General features: G+C 54.4%; 1 protein-coding gene across 2 annotated transcripts; it reads left to right on the forward strand.

Moving 5' to 3' along the window:
* The first annotated feature begins 361 nt into the window (after positions 1-361).
* ALKBH5 (alkB homolog 5, RNA demethylase) lies at positions 362-17,648 on the forward strand. Of its 2 annotated transcripts, XM_068207226.1 has the most exons (5): positions 367-644; positions 826-1,648; positions 7,587-7,667; positions 11,870-12,025; positions 13,639-17,648. In XM_068207226.1, the coding sequence occupies exons 2-5, from the start codon at positions 924-926 to the stop codon at positions 13,820-13,822; spliced, it is 1,146 nt and encodes a 381-aa protein (XP_068063327.1). In that variant the 5' UTR covers positions 367-644; positions 826-923; the 3' UTR covers positions 13,823-17,648. The 2 variants fall into 2 exon arrangements, with proteins under 2 accessions (XP_068063328.1, XP_068063327.1); XM_068207227.1 differs by lacking the exon at positions 7,587-7,667 and having other exon boundaries at positions 362-644.
* The last annotated feature ends 1,391 nt before the right edge of the window (positions 17,649-19,039 follow it).

A 19,039-nucleotide genomic window follows, 5' to 3' on the forward strand; every position in this document is an offset into this window, starting at 1 on the left:
GTTTCCCCTCTATCCCGCCCGTGCCTCAGTTTCCCCGTGCTCCCCCCCCCCCGCCTCAGTCACTCCCGCCCGCCTGTCGCGCTCGTCGCGTCCGCCAGGGGGCGCCGCCGCCGCGCGCCCGCCGCCGCCTCCGCGCCCCCACCCTCCCCGCCGCCGCCGCGCGCGCGCTCCAACCGCCCAATCAGCCGCCGGCCCGCGGCGCTCGCGGCCGCCCCCCGGCCAATCAGCGCCGCGCGGGGCGGGGCCGCCGCTGCCGGTTAACGGCGCCGGTGGGTGCGCGCGGGGGGTGGGGGCGGGGCCGGGTCGCGCGCTCTGCCCGTACGTGCGCGAGAGGGGCGGGGCCGGGGGCGGTGGCGGCGCGTGCGCGGCGGGGCGCGGGGCGGGGCGGCCCCGCGGCGATCCGGGATGTCGGGCCGGCTCCTGGTGACGTAGCGGGAAGGGCCGCGCCAGACCCCCGCCCGCCGCTGTCCCCCGGCACGGCGCGGGACCCCCCACACCTCCTCCGGTTGTCCCCCGCCATGGGCAGAGCCGCGGCGGTGGGAACGGGCAGGGCGTCCGGGTCCGCCACTGGGAATGTGCCAGGCCCTGCCGCCGCGTGAGCACCGGCACCGGCAACGTTGTCCGCGCCCGCCCCGGGCCAAGCCGTGAGTGTGGCGTCCGCCGGGCCGCCCCTGCCCCGGGAGGGAGGGAGAGGGCGGGAGCTCTGCCCGCCGGGAGCGGGGTCCCATCTCCCGAGGAAGGGGGGCGGGGGGCGGGAGAGGGTCTGGTGCGGTACCGGGGTCCCGTCCTCACCTCCCCGTCCTGCGGGGCTCTCTCTCCCGGCAGGGCGGCGGGTGCCATGAGCAGCAGCTGCGCGTCCCCCGCCGCCGCCCGCCGCCGCCTGCAGCGCCGGGATCGATAGAGGCGGGGGCTGCGGACGCGCCATGGCCGGCAGCGGCTACACGGACCTGCGGGAGAAGCTCAAGTCCATGATGCCCTACCGGGACGGCCACAAAGGCGGCGGCGGCGGCGGCGGCCTCCCGCGGGAGCCCCCCGAACCGCCGTACGACCGCAAGCGGCGGCACCAGGAGGACTCCGGCTCCGAGCCCAGCGACTACGAGGAGCAGAAGGAGGAGGAGGAAGCTCGGAAAGTGAAGAGCGGCATCCGCCAGCTTCGCCTCTTCAGCGCCGAGGAGTGCGCCAAGATCGAGGCGCGCATCGAGGACGTGGTGTCCCGGGCGGAGAAGGGGCTCTACAAGGAGCACACGGTGGATCGGGCGCCGCTGCGGAACAAGTATTTTTTCGGGGAAGGCTACACCTACGGGTCTCAGCTGCAGCGGCGAGGCCCCGGCCAGGAGCGCCTGTACCCGCGGGGGGAGGTGGACGCCATCCCCGAGTGGGTGCACGACCTGGTGATCAGGAAGCTGGTGGAGCACCGGGTGATCCCCGAGGGCTTTGTGAACAGTGCCGTCATCAACGACTACCAGCCGGGGGGCTGCATTGTCTCCCACGTGGACCCCATCCATATCTTTGAGAGGCCCATCGTCTCCGTGTCCTTCTTCAGCGACTCGGCGCTCTGCTTCGGGTGTAAATTCCAGTTCAAACCCATCAGGGTCTCGGAGCCCGTTCTCTTCCTGCCCGTGAAGAGGGGGAGCGTCACGGTGCTCAGGTAACTCGCCCGCGTTGCCGAGGCTCCGCTAACGAGCCGGGGCCCGGTTGTGTAACGCGGATCACGAGGCGCACGGATGCGTGCCCCGACGGCGCCTCGGGCTCCATCTCCCTCGCCTCTAGGTGCTCAGGGCTTCGCTGGGCTGGAAGGGGTGAAGCGGGGATTTTGGGAGAGGGGGGGCGTCCTGCCGTCGTTGTGGGTGAGGATTTGGGTGGGTGCCCTCTCCACGGGGCTTGAGGCGAATGCTGGTGGGAGCGTGCTAGCAGAGCTGAGCTAGCCATTGAGTCCCCGTAAATGGTTAAAATAACTCGTTGAGACACAAAATGGATCCTTTGCCCAAGAGTGGTCAGAGCGGAGCAGCTGGTAGGGACTGGGCTCCTGGGTCTATTCTTAGCTCGGCCGGTGCTTCTCTGACCTGACCTTAATCGTGGAGAGAAGGTGTGAGTGGCCTCGTCTTCCCAGTCTGTGAACTGGGAATGCTGAACCCTCCCCTGCCCAGTGATGATGACGGGGAGACCAGAGTGCAGAGCCCCGCGTGATTGTCACTTGGAAGTGCAGCGGGTCACGGGCACAGGAAGGGACTTTGTGTGTGTTGAGGAAGAGCCGTGGAAGGTGGAATGACCTGCCCAAGGTCACGCAGTTGGCCGGCAGCAAAGCTGGGATTGGCACCGGGAAATGCCTGCTTCCTAATCCCACTGCCTCCCGGTACGGGCTGGGAGGGGGAGCAGGCAGGTGAGGGGACAGGAAGGGCTGGAGCAGAGGGATTCTGCTGGTGTCCAGCTCCTGGGGAGGGCAGCTCGAAGCCTGGCACCGGGGCTGCCGGTGCCTTGTGTCCCTGAAGGTCAGAGTGCTGCCTGCCAGCAGCAGGGATCACCAGGACTGTGCCAGCAGTGCTACCAGCTCTAGCCTCCTTTGGGGAGTGGTTTTTTTGGACTGGTGAAGGTCCAGGCCACTTTTCCGGGCTCCCGGGCCGTAATACAATCCCTTGCTTTGGCTTGTAAATTGATCGCTGCAGGGTTCGGGAAGGAATTTTTTCCCCCCACAAACACACGGCCTCCTTGACTGGTGCATCAATAATAAATGCTGAGATCTCACGTCGCTTTTATCTCGGAAAAGCTGCACAAACATTAACTAATCCTTGCCGTACCCCGATGTTAGGTAACTTGTGTGGATTAGCCAGGGATGAGGGAGGCTGCAGAGGGGGTCGGGAATGGTGCTGAGGACATTTTCTCGTTCTCTGGTGGTTTGACAGGGCTCAGGGGGCAGAGGTCAGGGTGATTTTGTGAAATGGGACCCAAGGGGACCCATCCTGCTCTGTATCTTTTTACTGCAGAGCAAGCTCCATCCCCAGGCAGCTGCTCTGCTCCCTGACTTCTCTAAGATACCAGGAGGGAAACTTTCTACCCTAATTTTCCTGCTGCTGATGCGAGCCCTTCTGCTGTCTTTCCTTGTCAGGCCTGGATAAATAGTTGTCCTTCCTTTTACAGCCAGAGGCCTTAGTTTTTAAGGACAGTGAGAGTTTTATCCTGCTTGGAAGCATTCTGGCAGAGCTGTTAATGCAGGGTCAGCCTCAAGTCTTGCAGTCAAAGCCTCTTGAAAAACTCCGGAGGAGGATCTGCAGTGAAGGATGGTGGGAGGAAGGAGAGATGCTTTCTCTTCTCCAGGACCAGGGAATGATGTTATCTTATTCCAGACCCTTGCTCTTCCTTCAAAACTGCTGGGAAGAGGCTGCTGGCTCAGGGCTCATGGAATTGGAGTGAGGTGTCTCCCAGGGGTGTTTGGGTTGTTGGCCAGTGTCACTCAGGTGCTGTAATCAGTTTCTTCATGTGGCTGAAGCAATCCTACAAACCAGATGAAGATATCTGAGATATCTTTTCCCTCCAAATCCAAGGGCTGCTTTCTGACCCACCCACTGCAGCTTGATCGTGGTCAGATGTTCTGCCTTCCAGCAAGTAATAGACTTTAAAACAGGGATTATTTCAAATTTGGTACAGCAGTTAGCAGGTACTTTACACTCACTTAGGAGAGATTCTGCCAAAGTGGCTGATGTGTGTTGATAGGATCCTGTCTGGAATCAATTCCTTGCCTCACAGCAGCTCTCCTGGTCTCCCATCTAGCCCCAGCAATCTGGAGGAGCAGGAGAGGTGCAGACCGTGCTCAGGGGTGTGTCACCAAATCCAGCCCTTGGTCATGACTAAGTCAACTCTCCAAACTTGGCGTTTTCTCCTCTGGGTAAACAGCTGCTGGAGGCAGTTGCCCTGGAGATGGGGAGCGGGCACAGATAGAGGTGGCATGCCTGTAATGTCTGGGATTCAAATCCTGCTGGGCCAGTGGCTGCTTCTGGCCTGCAGCCCTTCCAGGGAAGCCGTGTGTGTTTGGGGGCTGTGTGGAAGTCCTGAGGATCTAAAGGAAGGTGTTGAATCCCTCTCTTTGACCCCACAGCACTCTCATGCTGGCCCCAGATTGCCCCTGTCCCGTTCCTGCTCCTAATTCCACAGCTGCTGACCCAGTAGGGATTTTGCAGAGTTTCCCTCCCTTGACTTTGTTTGCCTGCCCTGAAGCAGGATGTGGTGTTTGCCAGCCCTGAACCTGCCTCAGACTCCTTGGAAAGTGTTCAGACCTCAACTGACAGGTGAGGTGGAGCAAGATTCACGTGGCTGGGCTGTGCCACTCTGCCAGAAGGCAAAGGCTGAGCCACCCTGTGACCTGCTAATGAGCCCTTCCCTCTTCCAGCAAGGCCCTTTCTCCTCTGCTTTCACATCCGCAGGGAGGATTTGCTCTTGTAGCTTTTGTGATCTAGAAGATGACCTCCTCCAGTCCCCTCTTGTCCTGCAGCCCTGGGAAGCAGGTGCTCCTGCAGGTTTGTCCCAGTGGCAGCCAGGCCAGGAGGAAGCATCAGCTCAGTGTGTGCTGCTGGATCCCAGTCCTGTGAGCCATCAGCTCGCTGGGAGGGGCTGCTGACCTCACCACGTTTGTGGGTTTTTCTTATTTTAACAACAATTTGGTGAGCATCAATCGATAGAAGCAGTGAGGGGGAGATGGAGGAATTTGCCTTTTCATCTGGGGAGCGTGTGCTTTGAGAATGCTTGGGCTGGGAAAAAGGAGGGAACGGGGGATGTGTGGAGTCACCTAGGATGGGGGGTTCCAGGTGGATCCCTGCCCTGCAGCTGCTGTCATAGGAAGCAAATCTCAGCACTGAAACTGCCAGGTGTGTTGTCTGAGCATTGGAAAGAGTGCCGCTGCAGCTGGAGGAACGAAAGGCACAGGTAACATTTCCCAAGTTCCCAGAGCTTGTGCCATACAGGCTTCCCTCCCGCAGCTGGAGAGTGCTCCAGGTCGTCTCCTGGCTGTTTGTAATGGCAGGGGAGTGCTGTGATGTGTGTCCCTCCTGTTGTCTCGAGGCGTGCCTGGTGGAAGCATAATCAGAGCAGGTTGGAGTCGCTGGAGGATGAACCTCCTTCCTTCCCAGCTGGAGGAATCTCTCTGCAGCTGTCTGCTCCAAAATAGCCTGATCCCTCAGAACAGGCTGTTGGTGCAGAGGAAGTTCCACGTGTGCCAGTGGTGATGAGGCAGAGATTTGTTCATGCTTTTCTTGTTAGAGTCTGTAGAACTTCAAGGCTTCCTTTCTGGTGATGTTTGCACAAAAATATCCACTTTTATCTCTGTGTGAATCAATTCTGGCTCAGCAGCGGCTCTTCCGGATGGAAAAAGACTCAGGGAAGAGTTGGGGGTGTAAGGTTTGACAGGTTAGTTTGGAAATGGGGTCTGGTTTTGGGGTAGTGTGTGGAAAACATCAGCACTTCCCCATGTTCTTCTGGAAAACGCTCTGGGATGGAGATGTCACACTTGAGTGTTCTCATGGGCAGGAATTTATGATTTTCCTTTTCAGGCTGTTTTGAGTTTCTTCTCTGGGCAAGAAATCTGTGCTTAATATCATGATGGGTGTTTTCCTTCAGGGTCTGCCCCTTCACCCATCCTCAGGGCATGCAAGGCTGGGCAGTGGGTGAGTTCATGCTGGCACGAGGTAGCACAAGTATGACAACCAAATAATCCTTTGCTCTCGTTTCTCTGCCTGTGCAGAGGCACTCCATCACTATATATGATATAGTGCAGAGTTTCCCACACCAGTTTGGCACTGAGGCCAGACTGGTGTGTCCCCCTTATGGTCTCAGACCGGGGTGGTGTGGCAGTTGTTTGATGTTGCCCACATGGATCTGGGACCACAAACTTCCTGGTGCCACTCTGGAAGTGATCTGGGGAAGGAGTGAAAAGAAGTGTCCAGGCTGATACCTGGTGATGAAGAGTGCAGGTCTGGAAGCAGACCCTTCCCTGGTGTTCAGGGTGCTGATGAGGATGCTGAGTTGAATGTTAATGTGGGTGATATTCATGAATTCACTGGAGCTTGATGCAGAGATTCCAGGAACATAATAGAGCATCATCATAAGCCCCTTTTTGTGTTCTGCAATGCCTGGAGCACGGTGGGGATGGACACCACCCCTGCTTCAACTGGGCAGGCCTTAGACTTTCAGCTGTCCTTGCAGAGCAGTAAATCTGTGTGTGAGGAGGTGTTTCTGGGTGAGTGGGTGGGTTATCTAACCAGATCAAGGAAACCCGGTCCTGTCCCCAGGGAGGACTTGTGTGTTTGAGCTCTGTTCTCTGCTCAGGGTGTCCTGAATAACCTGCCAGCCCCTGACCCTGGCGTGCCAGCAGTGGCACGGTAATGCTTTGTGGGGACACTGGGCCTGGTGATTTCTGCTTCAGGCTGGGTGTGCAAGCTTGAGCAGCCTTCAGCCAAGTGTCTCCCAAGGTGTTCTTGCCCTTGTTGGGTGTTTCAGGAAGCTCTGAAGATGCTCAGCTTCTCTTTTGCCCATACTGGACTCGAGAAGGCTCTCGGTGAGCTGACACTCTCCGAATGGCAGGTAGAGGGCAGGCCCCACCGCTGGGATCTGCTGGCTCACACCCTTGGAGTGACTGGGATGTGCTCCCAGCACGGTTTGTGTGTCAGAGCAGGTGTGGTGGCAGCTCTCCCTGGACCCACCGTGATCTCACCTGCTCTGCTGGGCACAGGAGCCCAGCTGGAAACAGAAGCAGCCATCAGGAAATGCTCCAGTGTGTTGTTGGAAGCCGGGGCTGTCCTTGGCTGTGGCTCCTCTCCAGCCTGCTGAAAATGTGGAGTATCTGGAGTCACGTCACACAGTGAAACACTCCTGCTGACAACAGCTACTGCTTGAGCCTGGGCTTTTCCTCAGCCCAGGGAGCTGTTTCACCCTGTTATAGGAAGGTTTTAGAGGAGTGCAGCTTGGTTTGCAGGTCTGAATTTGTAGGTTACCCCATGAGTAGTAGGTTAGGGCTGGTGATGTTCTTGTGGTGGCTGAGGATGTGCTGTATGATGGGGAGGATGATCAGGTGTCTGTGCTCAGGGAAAGGGGGTGAGAGGCTCAGCTGTTACCATGACTGCACCCCTCTGTGACTAAAAAACCTCCCTGATGTGTTACATGTTTGGGTCTGGGTGTGCTGCACATCTGAGCTGTGAGAGATGGCTTTTCTCATAGGCACGTTTGAGATGATGCTTTGGAGGAATGTGCCCATTTTTTTCCCCTGTTGCTTTCTAATTTCTTCATAAATTAATTGTCTGAATCTACAGTTCTACATTTCTACATGTTTTATTCACAGTGCTGGAGCAGGTGGCAGTTTCCTCTGGGGTATGCTGAAAAACTGAGTCATGAAACCCCCCAAAACCCCCTGACTGTCCTCATTCTTGCCCGATGTTTGTTCCTGCCTGCAAGTCTAGCTCCTGTGTGCCTGGGGGTGGTGTTTGGAGGAGGAATTCCTGGTGGAAGTTAGGAAGTACTGGCCAAACTGACTTGTTGAGGCTGGAAACCACTTTCTGCTTCTGCCTGGCATCTCCCTGACGGTGGCTTTTTGTTTCTGTTGTCAGTGGGTATGCGGCCGACGAAATCACACACTGCATTCGACCACAGGACATCAAGGAGAGGAGAGCTGTCATCATCCTCCGAAAGTAAGTGTTGAAGCCCTCCAGACAGCAAGATAAACGTGGATGTGGTGTCATGATGCTTAAACACTTGAGGACTGCCTTGTTTGTTAATTTGCTGGCTTGATCTTACACCTTGATTAGGTGTCACTCTGACGCTCGCTCGTGTCTTGCCGTACCCGGCAGTGGAAGTGGTTGGAACCTGTTCCTGCAGGGTTAATCGCTTCTTGGCTCTGTGCAGCAGCACTTTGTTGTAATGTCTGGGGTTGCAAGACCTTCTGGTGCCCAAACTGGCTTTCTTTCCCTTGGCTGCCCAGCTCCAAACACCTAGGGTATCAAACTCTCTTGTTTTGGGCTGTGTGTTCAGGTGTTTGGTCCTGTGATACCCACGTGTGTGAGTTACCTGGGTGGTCTTTTGAAGCTGATGCTTGTGATGAAGAATGTCCTGTGAAGCAGAGAAAGTGTTCTTGGTATCATGGCTTTTGTTTCCTGGGGAGCGAGGAAGACACTGGCTTTGGAGGGAAACACATCGATAGTTCAATGCTCATTACAGAGCTTGTCCTTCGAGTCTGTGCTGGGAAGCCAAGCTCCATAAGCTGTTTTAGAAAGGGGCTTCCTGTTCTAGAAGAGCATTCTTGATGACATTTCATCAATCAGTGCTTGTTCCTAAAGCTCTTAAGAAAATGAGAGACAAAGTAAACTAAGCCCACCCCAAAGTCCCTCGTTAAAACCTTATTTTCTGCCTAGAAATGTCCTCTGTTACGAGTTCCTTCTACTAGGAGACCAAAAAATGTGACTGCCACACATTGACCCCTGCTGACTGTGCCTTGGAAGGTGTTAGCAGTAATTCTACTGTCAAGAAGCATCTTTATAAATGAAAATACACACTTTGAGTCCTGTAAACCCAGCCAGAAACGTGGGCATTGGTGGCAGGGCTGTGGTTGTGGTCCAGGCTGGCATAAGGCTTGCAGGCAAGTGGTCTGGATCCAGACTGGATGAGCTTTTGGGTGGCTTAGTTGATTTCAAAACAAGTCTGGCAACATTATGAGGATATGGCACAAAGCCAGTGGAGTGGAGTTGGACATCTGGTTAGAGAAACCCATGGAATGAAGGCAGGAAAAACAGCAGCCCTGAGGCGTTAACCAAGCAAAATCAGCCCAGACCCGGGGAGGCAGGATGAGATGTGGCAGGAGATAGAGTGGGATGAAAGGCAGGCTGTAGCCAAACCACCCCACAGCTGGGTATGGCCACATGGGGTTTGGGGTGAGAGGTTGTGATAAGAGCTTACAGCTGTTGTGTTCATGGTGCTGGAGCAGCCAGGGAAAAGCAGCACAATTGCTGACAAGGAGGCATCTCCCAAGTCTTGTAGCTGTTTTGGCTGGACTTTGGGAAAGAGAAGCTGCCTGTCCTAGGTTGTGGAGCAGTTTTCTGGAAAAGACAGACTCAAATAAGCTAAAGCTGCCCAAACTGGTGTAGATATCCAATGTACCTGTTTGAACTGGCTCTGCCTCTTGCTTTCTCCAGCCTTGATAAGCTGAGGGTGTTGGATTGTTCCAATCAAGCCTGGCTGCCCTCAAAGTGCATCTGGGCAAGAAGGGACCTTAAACCTCACCTCGTTCCAGCCCCTTCCATGGGCAAGGACACCTTCCACTAGACCGGGTTGCTCAGAGCCCCGTCCAGCCTGTGCTTCTCTGGGCAACCTGTGCCAGTGCTTCACTGCTCTATGAGTGAAGGATTTCTTTCTAATATCCAATCTAAATCTTCCCTCTTTTAGTTTAACACTGGTCCCTCTTGTCTTATGACCATCTCCCAACATAAAAAGTTGTTCTCTGTGTTTTTTATAAGTCCCCTTTAAATCCTGGGAGGAGCAGTGAGGTCTCCCTGGTTGTACCCAGCTGATCTGGTGCAGTCCTGCTGAAGGGACAGAGCCTTAAGCTCTGCTGGCTTTGTTTGCCCATCCACCCTGAATTTTGGGGCCTGATTTGCTTCATGTCAGAGCAGAAGTGTCTCTGCCCATCAGACAGTGAGGGGCTGACCCAACAGACAGACCAGATGAAACCACACCAGGATTTTTCTCTTGAGCAAAGCATGAACCCCCTGGTAATTATTTCTGCGTAGCTTTCGCAGCTGTGGTGAATCCGTGGCGATGTTTGCCAAAGGCTGGGCTGTGATTGCTGCCATCAGAGCTTATTAATTGCTGCTTATCCCTGGCCAGGGCAGCCACCTCCCCGTGTCCCCTGCGTGTCCCTGCGCGCGCGGCGGGGCCGCCGCGCCCTTTGCTTGTGCCGCGCTGTGGATCGCCATTCCCGATCCCCCGATCATGCGACTGTGCCTGGAACAGGGTGTTGTGCAACCAGGAAAGCAGCTACTTCCCCTGGTGGCCTGAGAGCAGCCAGCAGCCTCGTAAAAATCCTCTTCCTCTTCTTCGTGGTGAGGATCAGCCCTGAGCTTTCCGGATCAGATCAGTTGGATCGTCCCGGTCGGAGCTGGGATGTTGGGCTCTGAATTCCCAGACGTTTGAGTCTGGCTCTGCTCTTGCCTCTGCTCCGAGCGTGTTTTCGCTGAGAGCAGCAGGAGAGCAAAGCTGTGGGAGCTGGAGGAGCAGTGGGGTTTTGCAGGATTCTCCAGAGCAGTGTGGTTACCAAGCAGGTCATAAACACTTCAGTGCTCAGTGTTTCCTGTGTATCAGATCACAGGGCTGCCAGGAGCCAGCAGGGTTTGGAAGTGCTTTGAGCCAGGGGAGGGGAGGAATGGTGCTCTCAATTTATGAGATGCTGGGAGAGGTAACGTGGGAGGTGGGTAAAGCAATTTTAGAGGCTTTTGCTGCCATTCTGCTTTCACTCTCATAAGTAGAGTTTCTCTATTTGAAGGTACACTGTTCTCCATTTTAGTGTCACCTCTCCTTGTACCTGGCCAGAGGGAGCATGGCTGATGTTCCCTTGCCCTTGCAGTGTATTGGGTGTTGGTTTGTTTGAACTGCAGCCCTGCAGTTGCTGTTGTATTTGAGAGGTATTTAAACCGTGTCCCTTTTCACGGGCAGGATCTGCAAGGCCTTTGGTGTTCAGGCTGGACTGGGTCCAGCCCTAGAGCTGAGAACACCTCAGGATGACAGCGTGGACTAGCACAGGCTCCAGCCTGGCAGCTGCCCGTGGAAGTGTTCCTCGTTTCTGGCATGCTGGGCAAACTCAGGCTGCCATGCCCAGCTTTGCCTGTGCCAGACTGGCATCACCCTGATTAGCTGAGGAGGCTCTCCCTGATGGCAGAGAGAAGCTTGGCAACTGGATGTGTTTCCTAATGGAAATCTAGATCGGGATTCTCCTGTGGAAACCTCCCTCAGGAGCTAAAGTTCAGCACTGGAGAGCAAGTAGTGGTTCTCCCCCTTCATTTTTGCTGCCTCCTCCACCTGTGCATGGCTACAGTCCTGTGACAGTTCTCCTTTGGGATGAGCTGTGCTTGCTCTCCAGCACAGCTGCTGGAAGGGATGTGGTGCAGCTTCTGTTTGCTACACCTTCTCCTGACTCGTACTTCAACTCTTTGCACCTCTTAGTCAAGCTGAGGAACACCTGACCCCAGGAGAGCCGTGGGCAGGAGGGAGTTTCCAGGTGGAAGCAGTTATTACTGTTGCAGGTGATGATGCTTTTGCAGGGCATCTCCCACCCAGGTGGCTTAACTGGAGCTGTGAGTTATTGCCAAGTGATTTCATGGGATTTCACAGCTGCTCCAGCACCTCTGCTCCTTATCCCAGAGCTGGGGTTGCAGTGAGCTCAGCACCTTTTGCATTCACCTCATGACTGTGTGTCCCTAAGCCAAGGCAGGATAACGGGCAATGGCTTCAAACTGACAGAGAGTATGTTTACATTAGATATAAGGAAAAAATCCTTTCCTGTGAGGGTGCTGAGGCACTGGCACAGGTTGCCCAGAGAAGCTGTAGCTGCTCCATCCTTGAAAGTGTCCGGGGCCAGGGTGGACAGGGCTTGGAGCAGTCTGGTCTAGTGGAAGGTGTTCCTGCCTGGGGCAGGGGTTTGGAAATGAGATGATCTTCAAGGTCCCTTCCAAATTAAACCATTCTGTGATTCTGTGAAGCTTCTAGTACCACAAAGCTGCAGCTTGCTGTGCTGTGAAATGGGGTATTCCTGCCCCTCCTCCTGAGCTGTGTGGTTGGGGTGGAGGGTTCTGCTGTGATCCTGTAGAAACTCCTTGCAAATTCTCTTCTCTTTCAATATTTGCAGAACAAGACTAGATGCACCTCGATTGGAAACAAAATCCCTGAGTAGCTCTGTGTTGCCACCAGGTTATAACTCTGACCGCCTGTCGGGAAGCAACCGGGACCAGATCCTGAAACCAAAGCGGTCCCATCGCAAAGCAGATCCTGATGCTGCCCACAGGTAGGATCATCTCTCCTAAGAGCCATGTTTGGGATGTTGTCTCTGTGCATAGCTGAGGTCCCTGGCCTCAGAACATACTTAAAACCATTCTGATTTGCACCTGCCAGGTGCTTTCTGCAATGCCCAGATCTGTTTTATCAGAATGAGCTCTTTATACGTTCCTCCCAGACTTGTGGAGGCTGAGCTCTGGCTGTAAGCAGCTTACATTGTTTATCCTGTGAGTGGCATAATGAAGAAGCAATAGATTTGGCTGGCTTTTGATAATGCAGTCGTTCAGAACAATAGTTTCCCTGCAGCTAATCATTTTTGACCTCTATTGCCAAGCAACCTGTGCAGCTGAGTTAAACTATATTATGAAAGCAGTCCTGGGAGGGAACATGAGGGTTTGCTATCTGGGAAAGGTTAAGGACTTCTTGGGAAGCTTCTCAGGCCTGTTTTGATTCCAGAGCTGCGTGTGTGTATTTTTGTGTGAGAAACCAGACCGTGTGGATATTTAAGCCTGACCTTCAGGGAAGCTCCTTGCTGAGGTTTCAGACAAGCTTGAGCTCTGCACAAGGCTTCCTTTAAACACCTTGGTGTGAGCACACTGATGGCTGTGAGTGATAGCCAGTCTGCCAGCTGTCCTGCATATTCCAATTGAGGACCCAGATGGCATTCTCTGCACAATGAGTACAACCCAAAAGTTGACTTGGTCGCAGGGCTTGGCTGCCATGCAGTCCCAACCCTGTTTGAACCTGTCCTGGAGGGAGGAGGGTGGGGATGGTTTGTTTGTGAGCAGTGTTCATTCACCTGGATGCAGGCTGGAAGATGGATGAAGATCTGGAGCTGGGCTGCAGATGCAGCTTCCCTGGGAGCACGCAGAGGGCCGGTGTCCGATTAGAGGAGCGATCATGCGGGACAAATGTGCACATCCGTCAGAGCTGTTTTTCAGCCTGATGTGACCTTATCAGGCTGTGGGGGATGGCTTGCATAGGCTCCTGCAGCAGATGGGTGTGAAAAACATGTTTTTCTCTTTCTCTGGCCTCAGAGACTCCAGTATAACAGGTAATTCTCTTGGATATCATAGTGGGATCTCTCAGGAACCACTCAGATAAAGTAAATGGTGTGTGCAGCCCACCAACCCAGTCCTGCCAGAAAGTGATCAGAGGCAGCTCTGCATACATAACAATTACACTGTGTTAATATTTGAGAGGACAAAGGATTTTGGAGCTGTGGTGTGATCTGCACCATAAGGAGCTCAGCTCTGTGCTCTAAATTCTGCTGCAGTAGAGACAGACCCCTCTGCCCAAGGGATTTTTCTTGGGGTCACAAGCTGCAAATAAAAAAAAATAAAATAAAAAAAAAAGAGATTGACTGGAAGTGTTACTGGTGGAGGTAAAGGCCAAAGCTTGCCTTGGGAAGGGAAGAAACTGGCCCATCATAGCAAAGTTCTCAGCTCCCCTAGGGAGGTGCAGCTTGGTGATCTGTTCCTGCTCTGCCAAGTAGCCAGTGCTGGGAAAGCAGAGGGGAAACAGGCAGAGCTATCACGGCAGGTTAGCTGCAGATAGCGTCCAGGAGGAAGGCCTGGATCCCGTCGTGGTGTGCTCTCACTCCTGTTCCCTCCCTCTCCACAGGCCACGGATTCTAGAAATGGATAAGGAGGAGAACAGGCGTTCAGTCCTCTTACCAAAACATAGGAGACGGAGCAACTTCAGCTCTGAGAACTATTGGCGAAGGTCTTACGAGTACACGGAGGACTGTGACGAGGAGGAGGAGGACGGCAGCCCCGCCAGGAAAGTGAAAATGAGGCGACACTGAGGATTGCACTTCCCAGGCTCGTGGAGCTGATGAGATTGGCCTCCAGTCTGTGAAAACTTTCTCCTCCCTCTGGCTATCTTCCATCTAGCTTCAGTTTTGGTTTTTCCTTTCAGGCTGAAGAGTAAACGGGAAGGATTTGGTTTTATGAATGGAGGAATGCTGAGACATACATGAGGATGGAACATGTCCAGTGCACATGGTGTCCTGAGTCATGGCTCAAGGGGGCATCTCTCCCTTAGGAAGCAGATGAAGTTATGCCAGGTTGTCTGTTGGGATTTCTTTTGAAAACACCAAAAAGTTTAACTGTTTCATTGCGCAAGATTCGAGAATTGTATTTTTGTTTTGGTTTTTGGTGGGTTTTTTTTTTTTTGGTTTTTTGGTTTTTTTTTTGCTTTAACACTTTCCCTTTCTAAATGTTCTAAATATGATGTTTGACCCCAGGAGCTGAAATTCTGTGGTGGGCTCGTATTCCTTGTTTCACCAAAGGGCTCCTTGGTCTTTTTTTACCTGGTGGTTGTCAGGTCTGTTTTAAGGGTGCCCTGCAGTAACTGGAAGTTTGAAGCTTTGCAGACCCCTCTTGCAGCGATCAATTTCAAAGGGTTTAGGACATTTTTGTTGCACTTTAGTGTTTTAAATGCCGTAGGTTTCCTTTCCAGACCCTTTTCCCAAGCCAGCATGGGCTCACAGCCCTGTGTCCCTGCGCTGCCCTCTCCAAGAAGAATGTACTAGAGCTCTGGTTTCTCAGTGCTGGTCTGACTGGGGCTGTGGTTGAGGAGGAAGGAAACGTGGCCCAGCATTGTCCTGAGATCCATATTGGAATCTCAGGGCTGCCAAGTGAGGGATCACACTGAGCACGTGCTGCTTCCCAGAGCTGGGGATAGCAAAGAGGAGTAGGAGACGCTGTGCTTGTGAGGGCCTGTGCCTTGAGACCCCCGAGAAGAGCCCTTCTCCACTGCCCCTTCCAGGTGGAGAGAGCTGAGTCGGTGCAGCATTCCCGGCACAGTGTCCCATCCCAAAGGACTGGCTGCACTCTCGTGGAGCAGGAGCTGCTGTGGCCTTGGGGGAGCTGAGCAGCTCTGTCCCCTCCGAGGCTGGCTCAGGGAGCAGGGACGCTGCAGGGCTCGAGTTTGGCCCCAGTTCAGTGCATCCAGCACTGAAGTTGCCTGCTTTCTCCTGGCTTATTCCTGCCTGTGTTCCTGGGGTAGGGAGTGTTCTGGTTGCTACAGGAAATGCTGAGAAGAATCAGGCATTCAGCCCTGTGGAGTTGTGTTAGAGCATCTGCCATCATCATCCTCTTCTCCCACCTGGTTTGTGTTAGCCCAGACCAAAGCCTTGGTGTTTGCAAAGTTTGGGGCCCAATGCCATATTTAGAGCTGTAGTTTTAAGGAAAACTTCCTCCAGTTGATTCTTTGAGCCCAAGTGTTGGCAGTGGTAAGGAGTAGTCTTATTTTTAAATTTTTATTGCTTTGTCCTCCCTCCAATTGTAGTTTTTCTTAGTGTCGTGTCCCCTACACACTTCATGGTCTGCACGCTTGGCAATAAAAAGATGTAATATATTTTGAAACTTGTTTGCTGCTGGCTTGAGGGGCTCCTGTTCTAAAACAACCACGCAGGCATTGTTCCCTGCAGTGCTGATCGAGGACATTTGCTGACATCTGGGTCCCGCTGTCCTTTTCCTTCCCTGCTGATTTTTTCCTGGTGTTGGGGTTCTGCTCAGGCTGGATCTTGTCACATGAGCTCGGAGGATGTTGCCATCACCTTCAGCACAGTGCTGGTGAGGTCTGCAGTGCCTGTCTGATCATTCAGTGGTTTTCCTGGTGGGAGCCCCCACTGGCTCCGTGCTGAGGCACAGCCTCCAGAGGAACGTGTCGTGTCAGTCCAGAGATCCAAAAGTTTGTGCTTCTGCTGTTTGTGAAACCTTGAAAATGCCATTTTCAGACCACACGTAGCGTTTGAAGCAGCGTTCCTCATCCTCCCAGCTTTCTGCTGTGAATCCAGGCCAGCTCTTGGTTACAAACCCCCCGTTTTGGGCAGCTTGGCGTTCCCCTGACAGCAAAACCGCACGCAGGGAGCAGAGATCCCTTCTCCTCCTGATGGCTTTGTCTTTCTGGATCCATCCTGGCCATGCCCTGTTCTAGTCACGGTGCCAAGCTCTGCTGGGGGTGCAGACTGTGACAGAGGTCACTGCCAGAGGTCCCAGCTCTCCCTCCTGCCTCCCAGTTTTATCCCTACCTCTCCAGTATGGATACTCTACCCTGGTGTCAACTCTGAATGAAGCTGGAGCAGCTGGCCTTTCCACAGCTGCTTCCCAGAGCAGGACTTCCATGGGATGAGGCGCTGACTCCGTCTCTGGACGTGCTGAGGTCTTACACCTCTAGCCTGGTCCCAGCCACCGCCTCATCCCATCCTTGTGCAGGCTGTACGCGTGCAGGATTCCTTTCCCAGCTTGTTTTGGTATTCCTGCATGTCCTGCTCGGGAGCTTTCCCCTCCTTCCCTGTTCCCATCTGTGCAGTGGGTCAGAGCTGGCAGCCGGGGCTGGGGGGACAGGAGGAGCTCCTCTCCAGCCACGATCTGCTCTTGGTTTTTAACCTGACTGGTTGGGGCTTGACACCTTGGAGAGAGAGGGAGCAGGATCCCTCAGGAGAGGAGTCCCCAGCGTGCAGGCAGGGCCATCTTCCCACTTGTACAGACATTTTCTATAGACACGGATGTATATGTGTAGATAACATGGTTTTTTAACTCTTTTGCACTGAACAACATCGGAGTGAAACCTGGATTCGAAACTAGAAGATGTTTTTCACACTGATCCAGAGGTCTGGATCCTTCCTGTAACCTGTCTGGTTGAAACTGTGGCTTGGAATTCCTGGTTTTCACTGTTGGGCTGCACACAGGCATCAGGTCAGGCTGGTGGCATGGGGCTGGTGCTGAGCAGGGAGTGGGGTGAGCTCGAGTTTGTAGGCAAAACTCCTCCCCTGGGCCAGGCTCATGCACAGCCCTGGCCCCGTTGGTTTGTCCTGTGTCAGATTTGGTTGTGTGTGGTCCAACCTCTCCATCCACCCACAGCGTGTCCGTGCTCAGCCCCAAACTGGGAGCTACATCCAGTGTGACAATCCATGTGCCCAGACCCACAGCCCAGACCAGGAGAACTGTCTTTCCTAAGGAAGGGGCAGGAAGGTGGGGTTCATCCCTGCTTTTCCACAAAGAACAGGAGGAATTGGGGCTTGTTCCTGTTGCCGTATCTCGAGAAGGGTCAGTGGTGGAATTAGCCAAGCCCGTGGATCAAAACAGCTGCCAGGCTTTGAGGAGGACTCGGCAGGGGGGGGACAGGGTCTAGACCCCCACCAGCAGCAAAGAGTCTTTTACCTGCCAAAAGTGTTCCCTTTCCCTGTTGGGAGGAGAAACGTTCAGGTGAGAAATGTCTCTGCTCCTTCCCCTGCCCACACTTAGAAGTTCTGGCTGACTTTCATTTTTTGTTTTTTAAAAGATTCTAATTTTTTTTTTGTTACCAATAAAAAATAAAAATTAAAAAAAAATAATAAAAAAGAAAGTGGCAATATTTTTTTCTGTAAGCTTTTCCTAGGAAAAAGCGTGGTTTGTAACAAAGTTGTACAGTTCTGAAGTTTGAGATACGAGAAGTACTGTGTGAAACGCTGTAAATGGAGCAGAGATTATTTTATGTACAGTCTGACATGGGGGAATCGTTTTAATTCCAGTTGATTCTTAGGAAGAATTTGGTTCTTCACTGTCAGGGTTTGGAATTTCATGGTTTCATTTTTTTTTTCTTGTATAGATTGCTGCATTAATTGAATAAAAGCAGAAAGCATCTCTCGGCCTGGCTGTGTGGTACTGGGGACCGGGACGTGCCTCGATTCCCCCTGGCAGGAATGAGGTGGTTTGGAGCAGGGAACTGGTTCTAAGTAAAGGGAGTCACCGGCTCCCTGGGGACAGGGCGGCCAAATGCGGTGGCTGTGCTTCCTGGCTGTCCTAGAAAGCAGGGACAGGGATCTCTGCCTTCTCCCCTTCCTGCCAGCACCCTGTGCTTCGGCCTCGTGCTGAGCCCCTCGTCCTCCTGGTGCCTCCCTCCTGCAAGAGGGAGATGGGGTGGGTGCGAGGTGCCAGAGAGGGATGGATGGGATCTGCTGGTCTGTGGCCTTGCTTCTTCCTCCTCTCTTCTTTCTTTCCTGCTCTTCTCCCTTCTTTCTCCTATTCTCATCCTCCTCTCCAGCTCTCCTCTCTCTTCCTCTTCTCCCTCCCCCTTTCCTCTCTTCTTCACACCTCTTTATCTCTTATTCCCTTCCTCTGCCTCTCTGCTTTCTCTCCTCCCCTTTTCACGACCCCCTTCTTTCCCCCCTCTGTTTTCCTTCTTCCTCCTTTGAGTTTTTCCTCCTTTTCTCTCTCCTCAGAGCACACCCAGCCTCCCCACCCTCAGTCGCCGGGGCTGTGCCGGCGCTTCAGGCCCCTCCAGCCATCCATGAGCCCCCAGCCCATCACCGGGCCATCGTTCCCCGCTCGCCCCCGGGCTGTTTTCCGCCCCAGAACCCTGCGTCACCCCAGTGCCGCATCTCCCCGGGGCCGGGGTTAGTCAGCAGGGAGGGGAAGCCGTGCCCTGCCCGGGCTGACTCACCCCAAAACTGGGCGCAGGGCAGCCTGCTCCCCCTCCCACCTTGGCATCATGCCGTGGAGGGAGTGGGGAACAACATTCCCGGTGCCCTGGCGGGAATAATGAGTCGCCAGCCGGGAATGAGGCTCGAATGCTAATTCTGGGAGCCGGCAGGATGCTCCGGGCCTAGTAGCTGGGGCGCCGCCATGTTGATGCACCCCATGGCTGTGGGGCACCCCATGAGACCCTAAATCCACGACACCCCGCGTTTGTGGGGTCTTTGTGACCACGATGACCAGGCTTGGGGTATCCTCGCTATCTCTCACCATGCCCTCGGGGAGGGAAGACACCGAAAGAAGAGGATTTAAAAAATAATATAAATAAACCCAGTGCAGAGGGCGTTGAGTTGCAAGACTACATATCCCATCGGCGGCCGCGGCGGCGCAGGCGCAGCGCGGGTGGGCGGGGACGCGGCGCGCGGCGCGCGTTGCCGCGCGGTGATTGGCGGGCGGAGCTGTCCATCAGGGCTCCGCCCCGCCCCCGCCGCGGCGGTGCTTGCCCGGGCTCGGCGGGCGCGCGCACCGGGACCCCGCACCGGCACCGGGGACCCCGCACC

The sequence above is a fragment of the Anomalospiza imberbis genome, chromosome 16 (assembly GCF_031753505.1).
Source record: "Anomalospiza imberbis isolate Cuckoo-Finch-1a 21T00152 chromosome 16, ASM3175350v1, whole genome shotgun sequence".
NCBI classification, from domain to species: Eukaryota; Metazoa; Chordata; class Aves; order Passeriformes; family Viduidae; genus Anomalospiza; species Anomalospiza imberbis.

Excerpts from the sequence above, each read along its gene's own strand:
- ALKBH5 (XM_068207226.1), top strand. The coding sequence starts at position 924 with ATGGCCGGCAGCGGCTACACGGACCTGCGGGAGAAGCTCAAGTCCATG. Across the intron at positions 7,668-11,869 it reads GCTGTCATCATCCTCCGAAA|AACAAGACTAGATGCACCTC; the intron begins GTAAGTGTTGAA and ends CAATATTTGCAG. Across the intron at positions 12,026-13,638 it reads GATCCTGATGCTGCCCACAG|GCCACGGATTCTAGAAATGG; the intron begins GTAGGATCATCT and ends CCCTCTCCACAG.